This window comes from Bufo bufo, chromosome 1 (assembly GCF_905171765.1).
Source record: "Bufo bufo chromosome 1, aBufBuf1.1, whole genome shotgun sequence".
Lineage (NCBI taxonomy): Eukaryota > Metazoa > Chordata > Amphibia > Anura > Bufonidae > Bufo > Bufo bufo.
In genome coordinates, this window is record NC_053389.1 from 606,432,472 (window position 1) to 606,453,535 (window position 21,064).

The 21,064-nt window shown below is 41.3% G+C and overlaps 1 protein-coding gene across 2 annotated transcripts in view; it reads right to left on the reverse strand.

Annotated features, from left to right (window-relative positions):
- SCAPER (S-phase cyclin A associated protein in the ER) overlaps positions 1–21,064 on the reverse strand; it is a 318,889-nt gene that overhangs the window by 71,958 nt on the left and 225,867 nt on the right. For both annotated transcript variants that reach the window (XM_040413608.1, XM_040413607.1), the window contains exon 23: positions 7,645–7,760. In XM_040413608.1, the coding sequence (XP_040269542.1) occupies positions 7,645–7,760 (116 nt within the window). The remainder of the gene's footprint in view (positions 1–7,644; positions 7,761–21,064) is intronic.

A 21,064-nucleotide genomic window follows, 5' to 3' on the forward strand; every position in this document is an offset into this window, starting at 1 on the left:
AACATTAGTGAAACTAAAGTATCTAATAAATTGTTTTTAGCAAGTATCTTTATAAGGAAGACATTATAAGCATTAATATATATAGCCAAATATACAACTAAAAACTTATGACAGTGGAGGCATACATATCCCCACTAACGAAAAATGTTATTCTAAAAATATTCATTTTCTGTAAGCCATCCATCTGGGTGATGAAAATGTCTTCCATGTGTACCCAGTGGTGATTGTTCAAAAGTAAGCAAGCCATCGCCTTTGCTGCCTCCCAATGAGATGAAAAATTCAGATATGTCCTGTTTAAGCTATGGAGTTTAAGTTACTGGCTAACGAGATGAGCTATACTAAAGTAATATCTTAAGAGCATTGCCCATTTTTATCTGAATTAAGTTAAAAAAAACCCTGTATGTAATAAACGTATTCCATTTGGTGAGTCCAAAGAGCGGAGAGGTGCATGACCTAAGAGCCCGACTCCTCCTTTCCATCTGGCACAGCAGCCAGTTCACCATCTGTCCCAGACACAGAATACAGAGACCGCAGTCACAGTGATCATGTACTAGACATGTACTCCCATAAATCAATCCTCTCGGAACTGCAGGTAACATTACTTGAAGAGTAGGAAAGCTAGCAGATATGGCATAGGCTCCTTTCTGCTGCCTTTTTGGGACTTCATAGCCATAGCAAAATTTCACCTTTTAGAACAACTGAATGATTTTCTGTTAAATTAGTCTACTCCATTTTTTTACATTGCGAGACACATAGTACTACATAGTGTGTAATACATAGTGAATGCATTAAAGGGGTTTTGCGTTCCTTTTATATTGATGACCTATGCTCAGGATCGGCCATCAATATCCGATTGGTGGGGGACCGATACCCCATTGATCAGCTGATCTGCAGCAGGTAACTCTATGTATACTACACTCTATAGTTCCAGTGCTGACTACCAGCGCTGGGGCTACTGCAGAACAGCTGATTGGTGGGGGTGCAGGGTGTCAGACCCCTGCCAATCAGATATTGATGGACTATCCTGAGGATAGACAATGTAATTGAATCAGAAATCCCCTTTAAGGTGTTTCTTACACCAGTCTTAATAACAAACCAGGCTGGTGTACGAGGCACCAGAAATAAGAGGTAATAATTCTCTCATATCTGTGGGCACAAGAAAAATTAAATCTATGCCAGCAGAGAGCTGGCACAGATTTCAGGTGTAATGTGAGCTATTTTTCTAGCACCCATATTGGTATAGGTGTCAAACTGAGGGTGACCCGCTCATGGCCCTTCCCCTCCCTACCCTCGTTTTTTGTGAAAGCAGTTAGAAAGGTGGAGAAGAAGGCAAAAGCCACAAATCCTTCCACAAAATGCCACTTGCGGTAATGTGTGCCACAAAACTGTGTAACCTAAAGATACATTGCCCCATAGGGCATTCTTATTTAAAATTTTGTAGGCCTTATTTAAGGAAAAAGGGTCAGAAAACTAATAAACTACAGTTTTTCCTCATTTTCTTATGCTTTGTTTTAAGGTAGTTCCATTAATAATATTTACCTTATACATTATTTTAGCTTTAAACGTCTTTCCCTCCTTGTTTTAGACACAGTGGGGTAGATTTACAGGTGAAACTCAAAAAATTTGAATATTGTGCAAAGTTCATTTAATTTCAGTAATGCAACTTAAAGGGCTTCTGTCACCCCACTAAACTCATATTTTTTTTTTTGTGTGCTTATAATGCCTATCCTGCCATATTGCCATACATTATGTTATTAATAATTTTCGTTCAGTAGATTTAGCAAAAAACTTACTTTTATGATATGCTAATTACCTTTCTACCAGCAAGTAGGGCGTCTACTTGCTGGTAGCAGCCGCAGAAAACTGCCCCCTCCTCTTGTTGATTGACAGGGCCAGCCGCGATCTCCTCCTCCGGCCAGCCCTGTCAGCATTTCAAAAATCGCGCGCCTGTGTTGATTCGGCGCAGGCTCTCTGATATAAGGAGGCTCGCCTCCTCAGCACTCCCTCAGTGAGCCTGCGCCGATGACGTCTTCTCTTTCGGTGACATCATCGGCGCAGGCGCACTGAGGGAGTGCTGAGGAGGCGAGCCTCCTTATCTCAGAGCGCCTGTGCCGAATCAACACAGGCGCGCGATTTTTGAAATGCTGACAGGGCCGGCCGGAGGAGGAGATCGCGGCTGGCCCTGGCAATCAACAGAAAGAGGGGGCGGTTTTCTGCGGCTGCTACCAGTAAGTAGACGCCCTACTTGCTGGTAGAAAGGTAATTAGCATATCATAAAAGTAAGTTCTTTTGCTAAATCTACTGAACGAAAATTATTAATAACATAATGTATGTCAGGACAGGGATTATAAGTACACAAAAATTTTTTTTTTTGTGGGGTGACACTAAAAGCACAGAGATCTAAGGGGACTGGATATTGCGGGTGTGCTAGTGGCAATCTAGCAGCCCAGGTCCTCAGCTCTATATCTAAAATCCAGGTGACAGGTTCCCTTTAAAGGGCTTCTGTCACCCCACAAAACTTTTTTTTTTTGTGTACTTATAATCCCTATCCTGCCATATTGCCATACATTATGTTATTAATAATTTTCGTTCAGTAGATTTAGCAAAAAAATTACTTTTATGATATGCTAATTACCTTTCTACCAGCAAGTGGGGCGTCTACTTGCTGGTAGCAGCCGCAGAAAATCGCCCCCTCCTCTTGTTGATTGACAGGGTCAGCCGCGATCTCCTCCTCCGGCCAGCCCTGTCAGCATTTCAAAAATCGCGCGCCTGTGTTGATTCGGCGCAGGCGCTCAGAGATAAGGAGGCTCGCCTCCTCAGCACTCCCTCAGTGCGCCTGCGCCGATGACGTCTTCTCTTTCGGTGACGTCATCATCGGTGCAGGCGCACTGAGGGAGTGCTGAGGAGGCGAGCCTCCTTATCTCAGAGCGCTTGCGCCGAATCAACACAGGCGCGCGATTTTTTAAATGCTGACAGGGCTGGCCGGAGGTTTTTTTTCTACCATTTTATTTATTATTTTAACTATGTAAGCGAAGGAAGTAGAGACCCTATTATCTATGTCCTCATATACAAGTCACTGATAACAGTGACCTAATGTGAACAGCCCATTAATAACGGTTCACTATCAATCACATGCACAACAGAAGCAGCGCCAATCTTGCCGAGCTTTAAATTAAACTCTGATTTCAACATAGGTGATCATGTGTGTAGTCAAAAATTCTACTACTGTTTCTTAACTGTCTGGCCATTTAATGATACATCACATTGATTGTGTATTGTAATAAGTCCCAATACACAGTTTTAAGAGGATCCTAAAATACATCTTTTTAGGCAGGCCTCTCGCCCCTTCTACATTATTCCTCAGAACCATTATCCTCCAAACTCCATATCTGTACACACACAGATACTGGCCGGGGGCTGGCCATGCAGCTTTATTGTTACTCCCCATTTACACCATTGTATGAAACGAGCACACTCACCAGAGATTGTCAGCTCTTGTGAGCAGGGCGCTAACTCCTATTGTTTAAATTGTCAATTAGTTTGTTACTTTGTAATGTCCGATTTTATGTGTACATGTTGATTGTGATTAGTTAAGTGCTGAGAAATATGATGGCGTTATATAAGAATTATTAGCATCATCATTTATACCTAGGTCGCTCTACATTTTTACGAGCCTTCAACTTCAACAACAAAGGGCAGCACGGAGGCTCAGAGGTTAGCACTGGTGCCTTGCAGCCATATGGTCCTGGGTTCGAATCCGACCAAGGACAACATCTTCATGGAGTTTGTATGTTCTCCCCGTGTTTGTACGATTATCCTCCGGGTTCTCCGGTTTCCTCCCACACTCCAAAGACATACTGATTGGGAACTTAGGTTGTGAGCCCCATTGGGGACAGAGTGATGGTAATGTCTGTAAAGCGTTGCGCTGGGGAATACAGACTGACATCGGTTTAAAACATCTTTACCTTAAAAGAGGATTTAAACCTTACAGACGTTTTAACTTGAATGGGATCTAAGCTTCTGTTGCCAGCACTGCAACTACAGAGTGGATGGAGCTTTCTGCTTCTAGCTCTGTCGACTTGTTGGATCTGGGGGCGCCAGGTGTCAGACCCCCATCAATCGGATATATTTCTATACCTATGACTATATTTCTGGATATAGAAAAAAATACTAAAGAGAACACACTACATTTATTTAATTTGAAATGTGCAACTTAATCTGTTGGTGGGTAAAACAAGACTTTCTGTAAACCACCTGCTTTTTTTTTTTTATTATTGAGGATTTAAATCCTTCCATGCCATACAATACATACCAGAACTAATATCCTGGTGTAACGACTTCATATTCTAAATTTGCTGGTTATACCTTGACTATCACGGCAGGTCGTCACGACCTATTAATCTTGGTTTCTGGTTTGAAAACTTTTATAGATAAAAAAAATGGAAATCCAGTATGTGTATAGCTTTGTTGGCATATTGCCCTATTTCATGCCATATTAAATGAACCAGCAGCCTTTAGACTCTAATCATGCATGAATTAATACTATTCCTCTCTGATACCCAGCTGAAGTCTGACTGCATTTTAGGAACTTCTACACCTTAACCACAGGCTGCCCAGACAGCATTATGTTGTTTGAGGGCAGACTGGAAGCCTCATCACCAATAAATTAATCCTATTACAAAAAGAACCAGGAACCACCTGTTCTTGGCTTTTGTAATAAGAACTTTTAGATTTGCTGATGAGAATCGCATTATGAACATATTCATTCCCATTGACACCCATTTACAGAGCTGAAATTCGCAAAACAAAAAACAAAAACTATCATTACAAAAAACAAACTTAATTCAAATAATATTTTATCAATTTTGTAAATGAATTAAATTGGGTACTTAAAGGCTAAGTACACCTTCGGGGATTTTTTTTTTTTTTTTTATGACTGCATTGTACCTATTTGAGGCTAAAAATCATTTTTTCAATTGGTCTATATTAAAAATATTAAACCGTTGTGTTACAAAGGGTTAACTATTTATCTAATAAATAAATAAATAAATAGAAAAACCAGTTCAGCTCACCACTTGCAGTCCGTGTGTTGCTGGACGGTGCATGGATGTGTCTGCTCCAGCGTGGCAAGGTACATACAGTCTACGCGTTGACATCAGGTCATGTGTAAGAATGCATGGTAGTCGTTTGAAACGCATACATTGTATCTACCTTGCCACGCTTTTAATGGATTAAAATAAAGATTGGAATTTTATGGCCGAAGTTCTGATTTTGGAAACTTTCTTTGGCTGAATATTACTACAGATAAGGGTACATGCACACGTTCAGGATTCATGTGCGGAGAATCCGCACTGAAATCCGCAGGTGTTCGCACGCAAATCTGTGAGGTCAATCCGCATCAATTGGTGTGGATTTGAATGAAGAAAATCTGGTCAGGAAAAATAAAATAAATTGACATGCAGGTCAAAATCCGCACGGAAAAAATCTGCATCGTGTGCATTGAGAATGTCAAATTCTCATAGAATACAATGTACATGACCTACGGTGCGGATTTTCCGCATGTAAATCGTGTACATTTAGCCTAAGGACTCCAACTAGCCTTTTTATTTTCCTACTGCCTGTCATTCCCTCACTGTTGGCACTCAAAGCTGTACTGAAATACACTGACTGGACTGCTATGCCATGCAAACACAATCATGCACGGCAGTCCTGACAATGTATTTCAGTGCAGCTTTAAACACTTATTGTGGAAATGGGGGGCAATAGGAAAATAAAAAATTGTGATCTGGATGCCTTATCTGCAGTACTACTCATATATAACTGCAGATAATAGTCCAAAATCATGGCAACAGATTCCCTTTAAAGGGGTATTCTGGTATCATGATATTGATGACCTATCCTCATGATAGGTCATTAATGTCAGATCAGTAGGGTGCACCCTACGCTGATCAGCTGTTTGAAGAGGCCACAGTGCTCATGCAATCACTGCGTCTACACCATTGTCTAAAAGACAGCAGTCTACTTTGTCATGGCAGTGTATGATAATGACAGCTGTTCATCCCTCTCACCTGAATGGGAGAGAAAGCTGTATTAGGCCCCTTTCAGACGAGCGAGTGTCAATGTTATCCAATACATTCCAGAACTCTAAGGGTCCATTCACATGTCCGTATGTGCTTTGTGGATCCACAAAACACGGACACCGGCAATGTACATTGCGCATTTTGCGGACCGCACATCGCCGGCACTCTCATAGAAAATGCCTAGGACATGTTTTATTTTTGGTTTCTAGAACGGAAGTGCGGATCCGCAAATGCGGACAGCACATTCTGGCCCCATTGAAAATAAATAAGTCCGCACCTGTTCCGCAAAATTGCGGACCCATTTTGCGGACGTGTGAATGGACCCTAAGGGTTACATATAGCATCATCAATCAATATAATGCTATGTGACCCCGGCAGTGCTGGAAGTTCAGACACTCGCTCGCCTGAAAGGGGCCTTACACCACACTGCCACAATAATCTAGAAAGTGTGCAGGCAAATACTAAGGAGGATGCAATGCTCGCATGAGCGCCGTGGCCCATTTAAACAGCAGAAAAGCAGAGGTGCTAGGAGTCAGACCTTTAATGATCTGATATTGATGATCTACAATGAGGATAGGTTATAAATATCATTACAATGCACAAGCCCTTTAATGATTAAAAGTTATGTTTGGGGCACCTTAGGCCTAATTTGCATATTCTGAAAAAAAACACCATATCTTGAGAATGCAGCAACATGGGTGAACAGCCATTGATTTACTTGAAGCCCAACAGGGGTGAATCAGGCATCGTTTGCAGGAAGCCCTATGCGGCATTGTACCTGGTTTGATACTGTAACTCCTCATGACCAATTCCCTTGGAAAAATCCTTTAATAAGAAATATACAGTCACCCCCGCAAGATAAAATGATATCAAGATGACCTCAGGATACAACATTTTCAACATACAATGGTCTTTCCTGGTCCATTGTAACTTGAAACTAGACTCGACATACAATGTTTCAGACCCAGATCCAATCAACATGACCATTTTTCTGGTAAAACACCTGTATTGGCTGTCTAGTAGCTCCTTTGCGGTACTAGATGTCCTATACCGCCCCCTGTCTGTGCCGCCATAAGCCGCTCCTTTGGACACTAGGTGAGCTGGGACTTTTTATTTCTCTGGTACATCTATGTACTATGCAAGACCTTGAAGAAGCTCCTGCCCTCATCATAGAAAGAGATTTACAGCTTCCAGCATCTATTGCTGTCTGTTTTACGTAAGGACTTGCTTTATCTATCTTGGTTTTCTGCTTATTTTTCCTAAAACCTCACTTTTTCTGATTTTGGGATGACATTTTAGGGCTTTGGAACCAATTGCTCATTTTCCACAGAGTTATGGACTTAAGTTACAAAGGTTTCAACTTACAATGGTCTTCCCGGAACTAATTAATATTGTAACTTGAGGGACCACTGTAATATAAAATGCTAGTGTCAAACACAGAAAGGATAATATTGCTGCCAGTGGACATTCCGGTGTAGACGCAGTAGTTCCATCTAGTTCATTGTCTATAAAATATGTGCACGCTTACATGATCTAGTCATGCAGTAAAACAATAGTCTCTTACTTGAAAAGGACACGGGAAGATGTGCTGGCGTTACTTTGAGGTGTCACCAACTGCAGGATCTGTTCCACGACTGAAAGACCACCCGCAGCCCGAAATGAGATCTGGTCAGATGCATTCTTTAGAGAGAGAAGAATGAGCACATTTAGTCCAGTAATAGAAATGAGAATGGAAGTAAAGTTTCAATTATGGCAGATTATGAATTGCTGTGTCTAATTCAAGTACAGACCTCGGCCAAAAAGTGTCAAAATCGCATTGCAAATAAAAAATTTACATTTTTGCTATGATTGCATTTTTTTTCAGGTGGAGCACATAAACCTGCATGAACTCCTGATATGGTTTTTGCAAAGCGTTTTTAAAAAGCAACACAAAAACAACGTGTAAATGCGGCCTTAAAGGGAATAGAAGGCATCGAAACCTCAAAACTTTACTGAATGTTAGTTATTTTTTTAAAAGCTATTTTAGACACCACCTTTCATGTTAATGTGTAAAACATGCTCCCCAAATGCCCGGGCCCCTCATTTAGATAATTGTTCCCCGATGCCCGCGTAGCTCCTGACCCCCCCCACCCCCCCCATGGCCGCGGCTGCATCTCCCCCAACGTGGCCTGTCAATGGCTGCCCATCTACTGCCCTGCCGGATGTTTTGATCCATGCAACGGGGAGAGGCAACGGCGGATGTGCGGGAAAAAGGAGCTACGCGGGTGCCAGGCTAAGTATAATCTATATGAGGGGCCCAGGCATTAGGGGGCATGTCTTACACGTTGGATAACCTCTTTAAACTCTGCAGTCTTAGGCCCCTTTTACACGGGCGTTGCGGAAAAATGTGCGGGTGCGTTGCGGGTACACCCGCGATTTTTCCGCGCGAGTGCAAAACATTGTAATGCGTTTTGCACTCGCGTGAGAAAAATCGCGCGTGTTTGGTACCCAAACCCGAACTTCTTCACAGAAGTTCGGGCTTGGGATCGGTGTTCTGTAAATAGTATTATTTTCCCTTATAACATGGTTATAAGGGAAAATAATAGCATTCTGAATACAGAATGCTAAGTAAAACAGGGCTGGAGGGGGTTAAAAAAAATAAAAAATCATTTAACTCACCTTAATCCACTTGCTCGCGATGCCCGGCATCTGCGTCTGACTCTTTTACTGTATAGGACCTTTGGAGAGCATTAACTATAGTTTAAGGACCTGGGATGACGTCACTCCGGTCATCACATGGTACGTCACATGATCTTTTACCATGGTGATTCACCATGGTAAAAGATCATGTGACGTACCATGTGATGACCGGAGTGACGTCATCCCAGGTCCTTAAACTATAGTTAATGCTCTCCACAGGTCCTATACAGTAAAAGAGTCAGACGCAGATGCTGGGCATCGCGAGCAAGTGGATTAAGGTGAGTTAAATGATTTTTTATTTTTTTTAACCCCCTCCAGCCCTGTTTTACTTAGCATTCTGTATTCAGAATGCTATTATTTTCCCTTATAACCATGTTATAAGGGAAAATAATAAGGTTCGGGTCTCCATCCCGATCGTCTCCTAGCAACCGTGCGTGAAAATCGCACCGCATCCGCACTTGCTTGCGGATGCTTGCGATTTTCACGCAACCCCATTCATTTCTATGGGGCCTGCGTTACGTGAAAAACGCACAAAGAGGAGCATGCTGCGATTTTCACGCAACGCAAAAGTGATGCGTGAAAATCACCGCTCGTGTGCACAGCCCCATAGAAATGAATGGGTCAGTATTCAGTGCGGGTGCAATGCGTTCACCTCCCGCATCGCATCCGCGCGGAATACTCGCTCGTGTGAAAGGGGCCTTACACTAGCAATACTACCAAAAAACTATGAAAATTCTACCGCCAGAGAGCAGAAAATTAATGGTGGAAGCTTTGACTTGCATCAGAATGTAGAGTTTGTTCTTTATCTACCTAGTGATTATTCCCCCCCAATATTTTATTAATTATGTCTGCTGATTTTAAGGGTTAATGCACACAATCATATTTTCTCTGTGTCCTATTATTGTCCACATTACGGACAAGGATAGGACTGATCTATTAGGGGCCGGCCGTTCTGTAAAATGTGGAATGCACATGGCCGGTATCTGTAATTTGCAGACCGCTAAACAGCCAACGGTTGTGTGCATGAGCCCTAAAGAGCACCTTTCACCTCTCTTGACATCTCTCTGGAGCATCTATTCTTATGACTCTATGTTGCACGATTCCTTAAAGGGGTTGTTTACCTTGCTGAGCTTTTTTGCAGACCTCCCCAATGTGGCTGGACCTGTGGTGGTTAGCATAATTACTTGATCCCTGCTGCTAGGTTCAGGCTCCATCGCTCCCCTCAGATCCCGGGTCTACCTGCGTCAACATCTTGTTTGATGTGTGTCATGTGACCACCGCAGCAGTGATATGGGGAAGGTGGGGGTCTGAAAAAACTAAGGAAGGTGAACAACCCCTTTAATTGCTCTGGCTGTTTCTGGTTACACAAAATAGGCCACAGAATCCACTTGCAGTTTTTTTTTCCATGTTTCATGTGGTTTTCTTGTGTTTTTAGCTGCATTAATTTTTCTACCTGTGTGAATCACATTTTTTCAGGGGTTTTTCTACTATAGAGAAGGAGATGTCAAAAAGCCAGATAAAATGGCAAAAGCTTCAAAAGACGCCACCTAATTAACAAAAATGCTATGCCCTGGGTTTCATATTTCCCATAGAATTTAGGTAACATCTGGAGTTGGCATTTTCACTGCAAAAAATGCACCAAAAACCGCAAGTGCAAAGCCAAAACAAAACCCACTAAAACTGCAGAAGTGCACAAAAAAGCCATTAAAAACCTATGTATGAAAGCACAGAAAAGACAACCATTAATAGTGAAATGTAGTGCAATCTGTAGGCAGAATGCTAGAAGAGCAGAATTAGCTGAGCTGATTGAGATATGTTTGTGGGAAAAGATTCAGCAAGTCTTGTAATTTCTACATTTACAGTAAGTCTCTGCTCCTTCTGAGCTCAGCAACCATGTGGGCCATCTTATCAGTGACTGAGAGCTATGTACAGGGTGAGTCAAAAGTGTCAGGACACCCTTCTATTTCAGAAACAAAAGGGAAAATGAAATATCTGAATACCCTAACAAGTAATGGGTGAGGGGGCCTATCTTTCAGGCTATGTCTGGAACATGGCCGCCATCTTGAAAGCCGCCATGTTAGATCAAGGGCAAATGGTAAGAGGTCATGTAGCATATCAAAGAAGACCATAATTTTCTCAGAAATCGATTGCTGCAAAAGTTAACAAAGAAATTTCAAAGTTCTGTGTTCGGCACCAGAAACAACAGATTGAACACATCAAATAGCTGTGCATCACAGGGAACGTTCCCGGTTGCTGTTTCAACTTTCTGTGTTGATAACTTTGATATGCTACATTACCCACTTCCCATTTGAAATTTTTTCCCTTGATCCAATATGGTGGCCATGTTCTGGACATAGCCTATAAGACAGGCCCTCTCACCAATTACCTGCTGGGGTATTCAGATATTTCATTTTCGCTTTTGTTTCTGAAATAAAAGGCTGTCCTGCGACTTCAGATGTCGTGGTCAAGCATGACTACGGCATCTGAGAAAGTGCGTGCTTCCGGGTATGTTTCAGAACAGAATCGGGGGAAGAGGAACATAGTATAATTCCCATAGACTTCAATGCTAATGCACTGGAGTCTATGAGAGAAGTAATCTTATGATTGCTTGTTATAGTTCCCTATGTTGTTTTTTTTTTAAATATAAAAAAAAAAAAAAAATCAAATCACCCCCTTTCCCCAAAATGAAAATAAAAAAACATAAAAAATACACATCATGGGCTTTGCTGCATGTGAAAATGTCTGGACTATTAAGACCTAAAAATATTGATCTCATAAGGCAAATGGAAAAAAAAATATGGTGACAAAAAAAATGTATTAACACTGAAGCTTTTAAAAAACAAAACAAAAAAAAAACTATACATATGTGGTATCGCTGTAATCTTACTGACATGGAGAATGAAACTAGCAGGTCATTTTTACCGAACATTGAACGCCGTAAAAAACAAACATAAAACTGTTACGGAATAGCATTTTTTTCCAATTTCACCCCGTTTGGAATTTTTTTCCAGCTCCCCACTACATTGTATGCAATGTTAAATGGTGGCACTAGAAAGTGAAACTTGTCCCGCAATAAACAAGCCATCATACAGCTATGTGAATGGAAAAATAAAAAAACGTTATGACCCCGAAAAGGCAGGGAGTGAAAAACAAAAATGAATAAACTCCGGGCCTGTTGTTTATTTGGAAAATTCTACTGTAGGATCCACAATATATCAAGAAAAATTTACGAGCTGATACTGATTAGTTATGTCTGTAAAATTTTATTCTAAAATAATCTAATTGAAAGATCCAAGCAGAACTCTGGAAATAATATCTGCACTATTCTGTCTGCGATCACTGCAGACCTGATTGATGGAACGCTGGGCACTGCTGGCCAATATTTCTTCTCATTGTGACCCAGAGTCATGTTTCATTAAATCCAGTCTTCCCAGTGGACTGTGTCTTTTGTTAACTGGTATTTATAATGGGGTATGTTGACCATACAAGTCCATGTGGGGAAATTTATCAAAACTGGCATAAAGGAAAACTGGCTTAGTTGCCCATAACAACCAATCAGATTCCACCTTTCATTTCTCTGAGCTCTTTTGGAAAATGACATTTGGAATCCGATTGGTTTCTATGGGAAACTGAGACAATTTTCCTTTACACCAGTTTGATAAATTTCCCCCATGGAGTTTAAACACAGAACATTATTCCTTCAAATCTAAGCAGCTATTCTGTGAGACACAAAACCCCTTGCGTTTGAAACTCTGAACATGTCTGATATGCAAATATCTCATCCTGTGAAATACTATATGTGTTTATACTATTATGTATGGGACTGGGAGGAGGATTACTATGTAGGCTTGTGTTCTGACTCTTCTGGTTAGATTTCATTCTGGTAATAATATTTAAGACCACAATAAAATGGCATAAATTCCTAAAATTAGTCTGGAAATCAGGTATCAGTGCATGTATGAAACCATGATCTCACCTGGGATGGTAGACAGTGTTATAGTAACACCAACTTTGACTTTCTATACGACCCCAATGATTATGAAGTGATGGCATAGCAATATACCATGACTTAGCAAGATATGAAGACCATTTTGATCCTATTTTACATAAAGCCAGAAAACACCTTTACAGGGGTTTTCCAAGATTTTGATATTGAATTTCTATCCTTCCTAGGCGAGTGACAACACCTACATCGGTCACATGGCCAAGGCATAGCTCCGTACCATTCAAATGAGTTGGCTTGGGCTGCCATACCAAGTACAGCCGCTATCCAATGGATGGCACTGTGGTTGGTTAGCTGTGAGGAGGCAGCAATGCTCACCCCAGCTTCCTCAAACAGCTGATTGTTGGTTGTCGGACTCCCATCAGATACTGATAATCTATCCTGAGTAAAGCCCATCAATATCAAAATTCCAGAGAACCCTTTAATAGACAATGTTCAGAAGACAAGGCACAGGTAACCAGCAGCCTACACTTCAATTATTAAAGGGATGTTCCAAGACCTCAAACATTTTACAGAATGCATAAATAAAAATTATTCACCCGCCAAATTCTGAGCGGTTCCAGCAATCATAGCAGTCTCCGTTTCTGTCACTGAAGCACGGATGTCAACAACTACGCCATGTGATGGTGACAGCCAAGCCTCGCTGGTCACCTGGATAGTTGGGCACATCATCTGGGTCTACGGAAGGGCAGTAACTGGGTGCAGCTATCATGTGAAGTAACTGGTGATGCCATTGTTGCAGTGCAGGAAACAAGAACCACCAGAGCCAACAAAGGGATTGAGAAAAGCTTACGGAGAGTGAGTAAGGCTGAAAAATATTTTAGGGGTCCTGGAAAACCTTGTTAAATTCTGCACAGATAATGATGTCATGAAACTAACCCAATATTACTGCTATATAGATGTGTAAGGTCCTCTAGGCAGAGAAATAACACAATGATCAGCTATGTCCTGGAATCTCCTCTGTGTGTGGCAACCCCAGAGACCTGTTTAACCAGCTAAATGGTCCTCAGTCTCCAAGGCTGGCCGTGTGAGTGACAGCAGACTAATAAGCTTAGCGCCTGCCTTCCAGAAACACCGCCAGAAGGGGGATAACAGGGAGACGACCTGAATTACACTGCACAGGGATCCTTCCAATTTTGACTACAAGTTACAATTACCGCAGCTAATGAAAAGAACAACAGCTGTTGATGTGGAAGGGGCTTTTCCCGGGTGAGGGGTCAGGACAGCTTTGTACTTGACTTATTGAGAACAGAAGGGATTGAACAATTTAACCCTTGCTTAGGAGATGAAGAGCATGCTAGCTGGATGACATAAACAATGACTTTCTGGCACCTGACAAGGTAAAAAGGGCAGGGGTCAGGGGACATCTCTAAAATGATAAGTGCTATACATGGATTATTAAAAAGACTAATTTGGGTTTAGCTGCTTATATACAGTAGCATGAACTTTTCCCCAGCACTGTACAGCGACTGCCACCATTCACACCAGACCTTATCCCAGTAAGGCTCACAATCTAATTTCCCTATCTCAGACATGCATACACACAGGGGTCAATTATAAAGGAAGCCAAGAAAAGGGGCTGTCCAGGACTAGAAAATCAAGGCTGCTTTCTTCAACCCCTTTAAACTACCAAAATGTTTTTGGAGTGTGGTATTTAACTAGAAAACCTGGAAGAAAACTTCACAAACCATGATACGAAAAGACTAAATTCTTAAAAACAAACAAAACACCTATAGATAATAGGGCCACCCGTACTTCTGGTGCCACACTTGAAGGGATTTCAAATTAAAAACGTCAATAAATGTAATAAAAGTATATTGAGATTTAGCAAAATTTTGATATTTTCCTACAGGGTTCTAAGAACCTTCTTTGCTAGGCTCTCCATGCTACACAATGGAGCTGTCATTGAAACCAAATAAGAAGTAGTAAGGAAAATGGATGACAGCTAGGATCCCACCTGCTAATATGTGAACTACGTCAATTATGCAATGCAATATGAACAAAGCTAGTATAAAAAATATGTAAATTTGATATCGTCAGGCGAGCATGGATTATGTGGTTGAAATGTTGAATAAAGGGATGAGAATTTAAAAGGGTTTTCTGAGATTTTCATATCCATCCTCTAGATAGGTCATCAGTACAGTATCTGATCGATGGAGGTCCAACAGCCGGGACCCCTGTTGATCAGGTGTTTTGAGAAGGCAACGGCTGTGCTTGATATCACAGCTCAGCCTGATTCACATGAATGGGGCCGAGCTGCTCCTAGGCCACGTGAACATGATGTCACTGTGCTGGGAAATGCATAGAGAAGGCCATGACGCTCACAGGAGCGCTGCTGCCTTCTCCAACAGCTGATTGGCAGGGGTTCCACGGTGTCAGACCCCACCAATCAGATACTGATGACCTATCCTGAGGACAGGTCATCACTAAAAAAAGAAATCCCAGAAAACCCTTTTAAACTTTTTTTTTCAGGAATTGAGAGGCGATAATGGGGGTTGGAGTGGAGAAGGGTCTTATGATTATTATTAGGACAGTTTTGGATATTTGTATTAAATTTTGCATACAATAAAAAAAACGTAAGAAAGAATAAATGTACAGTAACAACTTGTAAGTCTTCATCTGGCAATAAGAAGTAGCGGAGGCTAGTCCATTTTCTCTTGAATATTTAGGAAACAAATGTATCCACTCAATACATCCAAACCAATACATAGAAAGCACACGGCCTCCTATCTTTCCTGTTCCTGCATGTTTCATGCTGACATGATTCCTACACCCTACATGATTCCTTGTGCAGTCTGGTCATGCCTCCTGCTGCTTGAGTGGAGGAAGGAGCTAAGGCAGATCAATGTATCGTTATAGCAGACAAAATGTTCTTTGACCACTTCAGCACCTGTAGCTGCATGTAATCAGATGTAGTCACCCAGACAGGATGGGATAACTAATTTGAAATATGAACTGATGAGTTTCTGATGGATGGGTCATGTGATGGACGCATTGCGGGACTAATTATAAGAGTTACAGTACAGTTATCAGAGATCCATCACATGACCAGACTTCTATCTAACAATAAGGTTTTCAATTGCATGACAGCAAACAAAAATCCTAAAAATTGTAAGGAATTGATAAAGAAAATGTAATGGAAAATTGTATAAGTTTTCATTATACAAAAAAAAAAAAAACTATTTATATATACCTCTAACTGATACAAACCTGTTATCTAGACCATACTCAACGTTAAAGGGAGCCTATCAATGTGAAAGGGTGACACCACTCCTTGGAATCGTATTTTACCTTGAGAACAATTTTTTTTTACTTTTTCATTCCATTATCCTACCAGAAGGCTCTGGACTTAAGTGCCCCCTTTCCCATTATTCTAAGTAATATTACTGTAGTCTTCAGAAATATCTTTCTCCATTGGTTATTATCAGAGATACCAATGATTTCTGAGGGGGTTGGCCAATTTATATGTCATAAACAGTCATGATGTAACGGTGAAGGTCTCTGCCTGCCCCAGTATCAGCAGAGAAACATGGCAAACGTGTATACACTGCGTGCAGAATTATTAGGCAAATGAGTATTTTGACCACATCATCCTCTTTATGCATGTTGTCTTACTCCAAGCTGTATAGGCTCGAAAGCCTACTACCAATTAAGCATATTAGGTGATGTGCATCTCTGTAATGAGAAGGGGTGTGGTCTAATGACATCAACACCCTATATTAGGTGTGCATAATTATTAGGCAACTTCCTTTCCTTTGGCAAAATGGGTCAAAAGAAGGACTTGACAGGCTCAGAAAAGTCAAAAATAGTGAGATATCTTGCAGAGGGATGCAGCACTCTTAAAATTGCAAAGCTTCTGAAGCGTGATCATCGAACAATCAAGCGTTTCATTCAAAATAGTCAACAGGGTCGCAAGAAGCGTGTGGAAAAACCAAGGCGCAAAATAACTGCCCATGAACTGAGAAAAGTCAAGCGTGCAGCTGCCAAGATGCCACTTGCCACCAGTTTGGCCATATTTCAGAGCTGCAACATCACTGGAGTGCCCAAAAGCACAAGGTGTGCAATACTCAGAGACATGGCCAAGGTAAGAAAGGCTGAAAGACGACCACCACTGAACAAGACACACAAGCTGAAACGTCAAGACTGGGCCAAGAAATATCTCAAGACTGATTTTTCTAAGGTTTTATGGACTGATGAAATGAGAGTGAGTCTTGATGGGCCAGATGGATGGGCCCGTGGCTGGATTGGTAAAGGGCAGAGAGCTCCAGTCCGACTCAGACGCCAGCAAGGTGGAGGTGGAGTACTGGTTTGGGCTGGTATCATCAAAGATGAGCTTGTGGGGCCTTTTCGGGTTGAGGATGGAGTCAAGCTCAACTCCCAGTCCTACTGCCAGTTTCTGGAAGACACCTTCTTCAAGCAGTGGTACAGGAAGAAGTCTGCATCCTTCAAGAAAAACATGATTTTCATGCAGGACAATGCTCCATCACACGCGTCCAAGTACTCCACAGCGTGGCTGGCAAGAAAGGGTATAAAAGAAGAAAATCTAATGACATGGCCTCCTTGTTCACCTGATCTGAACCCCATTGAGAACCTGTGGTCCATCATCAAATGTGAGATTTACAAGGAGGGAAAACAGTACACCTCTCTGAACAGTGTCTGGGAGGCTGTGGTTGCTGCTGCACGCAATGTTGATGGTGAACAGATCAAAACACTGACAGAATCCATGGATGGCAGGCTTTTGAGTGTCCTTGCAAAGAAAGGTGGCTATATTGGTCACTGATTTGTTTTTGTTTTGTTTTTGAATGTCAGAAATGTATATTTGTGAATGTTGAGATGTTATATTGATTTCACTGGTAAAAATAAATAATTGAAATGGGTATATATTAGTTTTTTGTTAAGTTGCCTAATAATTATGCACAGTAATAGTCACCTGCACACACAGATATCCCCCTAAAATAGCTAAAACTAAAAACAAACTAAAAACTACTTCCAAAAATATTCAGCTTTGATATTAATGAGTTTTTTGGGTTCATTGAGAACATGGTTGTTGTTCAATAATAAAATTAATCCTCAAAAATACAACTTGCCTAATAATTCTGCACTCCCTGTAGGATGCAAGATGGTGGTGGTCACATGACTTGTTCACAACTACTTTCTCAAGAAAGTGGTCACATGAATAAGGCTACTTTCACACTAGCGTTCGGAGCGGGTCCGTCTGATGTTTCATCAGACGGACCCGCTCCTATAATGCAGACGTTTGCACCCGTTCAGAACGGATCCGTCTGCATTATAACTTAGAAAAATTTCTAAGTGTGAAAGTAGCCTGAGCGTATCCGTTCAGACTTTACATTGAAAGTCAATGGGGGACGGATCCGTTTGAAGATTGAGCCATATTGTGTCATCTTCAAACGGATCCGTCCCCATTGACTTACATTGTAAGTCTGGACGGATCCGCTTGCCTCCGCACGGCCAAGCGGACACCCGAACGCTGCAAGCAGGAGGCTGAACGCTGGCAGACGGATGCATTCTCAGTGGATCCGCCTCCACTGAGAATGCATTAGGGCCGGACGGCTGCGTTCAGTGGTGCTTGTGAGCCCCTTCAAACGGAGCTCACGAGCGGACACCCGAACGCAGGTGTGAAAGTAGCCTAAGTCACATAACCGCCACCAACTTGTATCCTATGGATAAGGAGGATACCAGGTATCTCTGTTTACTCTGCCGATACCAGGGCAGCCAGAAGCCTTCACAGCACAAAGTCATTCATACTTTCACTGAGCAAACCTGACTGTATATGGCATTAGACATTTAAGTATAAAGTAGACAATTCCTTTATTACACATCATCAGAAACTGATGGGTCCAAAAAGGATATAGGTGGAAAGTCATGGAAAAAGATTTATTGGTAAGTGGAAAACTTTTATTATTAAACATTGAACCAAGCTGGAAATAAACCAAAACAATGTTAATACATCAGTACACACAATGGTATACCTCAGAAAATCTCAAGAACTCTGGGGTCACCAAGTCCTCGTTCACATCACTGTCACGCAGACCCAGCTGCCTGATCCGGCACAAATCCCGGCTGACAGACGGACAAAAAACTGTTGCATGCAATGGTTTTTGTCCGACTGAAACCTGGCATGTATGCCGAAAAGCGGCCGGATCACCATGGATCTCATTACAGTCAATGGGGATCCTGCTGTGAACTAGAGAATCCAGAAACGCCAAAAAAGACTGCTGGATCTGCTTGACAGAGATGTAAAAGAAGACCAAGAGTAAGTTCTCTCCAATAGAGGGGTGGGATGCTATATCATAAGGGGTCTCACCTCAGCAGTTTTGATCATTTTTAGTTAACTATCTGTAGAACCCTGCCAATAACATACACTGATGTGAGACAGATAGATTATGTAAGGGTGTCGCTCCATGCTATCCTATTGCTTTCGATATTGCTGTATTGCACTTTACTACGCTGTGTTATTGTGCACTGTATTACAGCTTTAAAATATATGGATAATCCCAAATTATGATACAGTTCTTCATACTGATATTACTTGCATTGATACCTTGTATCCTGAATTATGGGATATAATAAATGTACCATACATGTAAAAAATCCAAACAAAATACATGTTGAAAAAGGGAGTCTGTCAGCAGTTTCAACCATGCCTTTTCCGGAGCTGTCAGCAGTTCTGAATGATCCTTCCTGTAAAATGTTTATGGCTGTTTTAAATATGATTCCTGCTTCTACGTAATGTTATATCATGTTTTACATACTGTATATGTTCCCAAAGGATCTGCTTGCCACTTTTGTTTCAAAGTCCTGTGAACAAAATAATGTAAGACAAGACATGCAATTCTATGATGCACTACATGTACACGTCCATCCATCAATTCCTATATCATCCTATATTTCTCAAGCTGTTGATACTAATGGAATATACTATAAGTGAAGTGTTGGATTCTGGGAAGAAACCTGCTGCAGTTAATCACAGACCATGTTTGCATCTGTGATATTTCTTTGAGAGGTCATTTTGATTACAGGAAATTTCACCCCAATATGTTTTATAAGCGTTGTGTTAATGTTTAAATCAAATTGTCTCATTTCTCCTTAATAGGATCACGGTGAAGTAACAAGCCGGTCACCTCATGACTCTGTAATAAGGCAGCACAGGAACCTTAACTTCATTACAGTCCAGTCGGCCATTTCCATTTAATTAGATGCTTGCTGGAAACCGCTGCCAATTTTTTGATACGTTGTGACTTTTTACAACATATTTACCCTTTTATGGGCAGAAAACCAGTAATAGTGATTCCATAGATACAACATTCCAATCAGACATTTATCAAATCCTAGATCCAGAAATAAGTGAGAAAACTGACCCCTGTGATACACTGTACAAGCTCAAGTACGGACTGTTCAAGAAGGCCGGACCGAGCAGCAGGTGTAATCTGAATGTGAAAAGATCAGTGCTAAACTCTTGGAGCTTTCCAAATGAAGCATGACTTGCATCAGCAACAAGGCAAGCTCCAGAATGCCCGCAACAATCTGATTCATTCCTGTGCCGTTCTGATCAATTTCCTGAATAAGCGCAGACAGACATAAATATTTCAAAGCAAATCAGGTTCCTATAACTCACACTTGCAAAGCCAGATTGTGGAGCTCTTAACATCATTTATTAATACTTACTGTAAACAGGCTGAAGTCTGAGGGCACGTACAAACACGCGACACAAAGGCAATAGAAAAAGAAGACAGAAAAGCGCAACTACTTCAAATCCATAAAACAAACCTGAGAATAATCATAAAGTATTTAAAGATGACCAGTATGGCACAGTAAATGTAATAAAGACAGACAAAACATATGTACAATGGTCCACAAGCAAAGATACTGTACGTGACCCACAATATTCAGAAGAAAGTAACACCTATAATCAGTAGCAAAACTGTGACCAATCGGTCCTGTATCCTTGTATTCTATACTTCTGCAGTATTGCAGCCCTACCAACTGAAAATAAAGCTTACTTACAACTGACAATATACAAGAATTTTAGTTGGTGGACCCGGTCCTAAGGTAAGCAAAGGGCCGGCAGACTGTCCCCCAGGTAGACACCACAAATGGAAACGTTGGATTTCATCCCATTCCAAGGTTTACCTCCCTGATAAGTGGCACCAGTGGTACCTGCATAGTCTGCTTTCACCATAGAAATAACATTGCACTTCCAATTACAAGTTCCCATAAAGCAATAGTACAAGCGAGCATAAGAAACTTTCTAATATATTTTATTAAAGAAAAATGTCTCTTT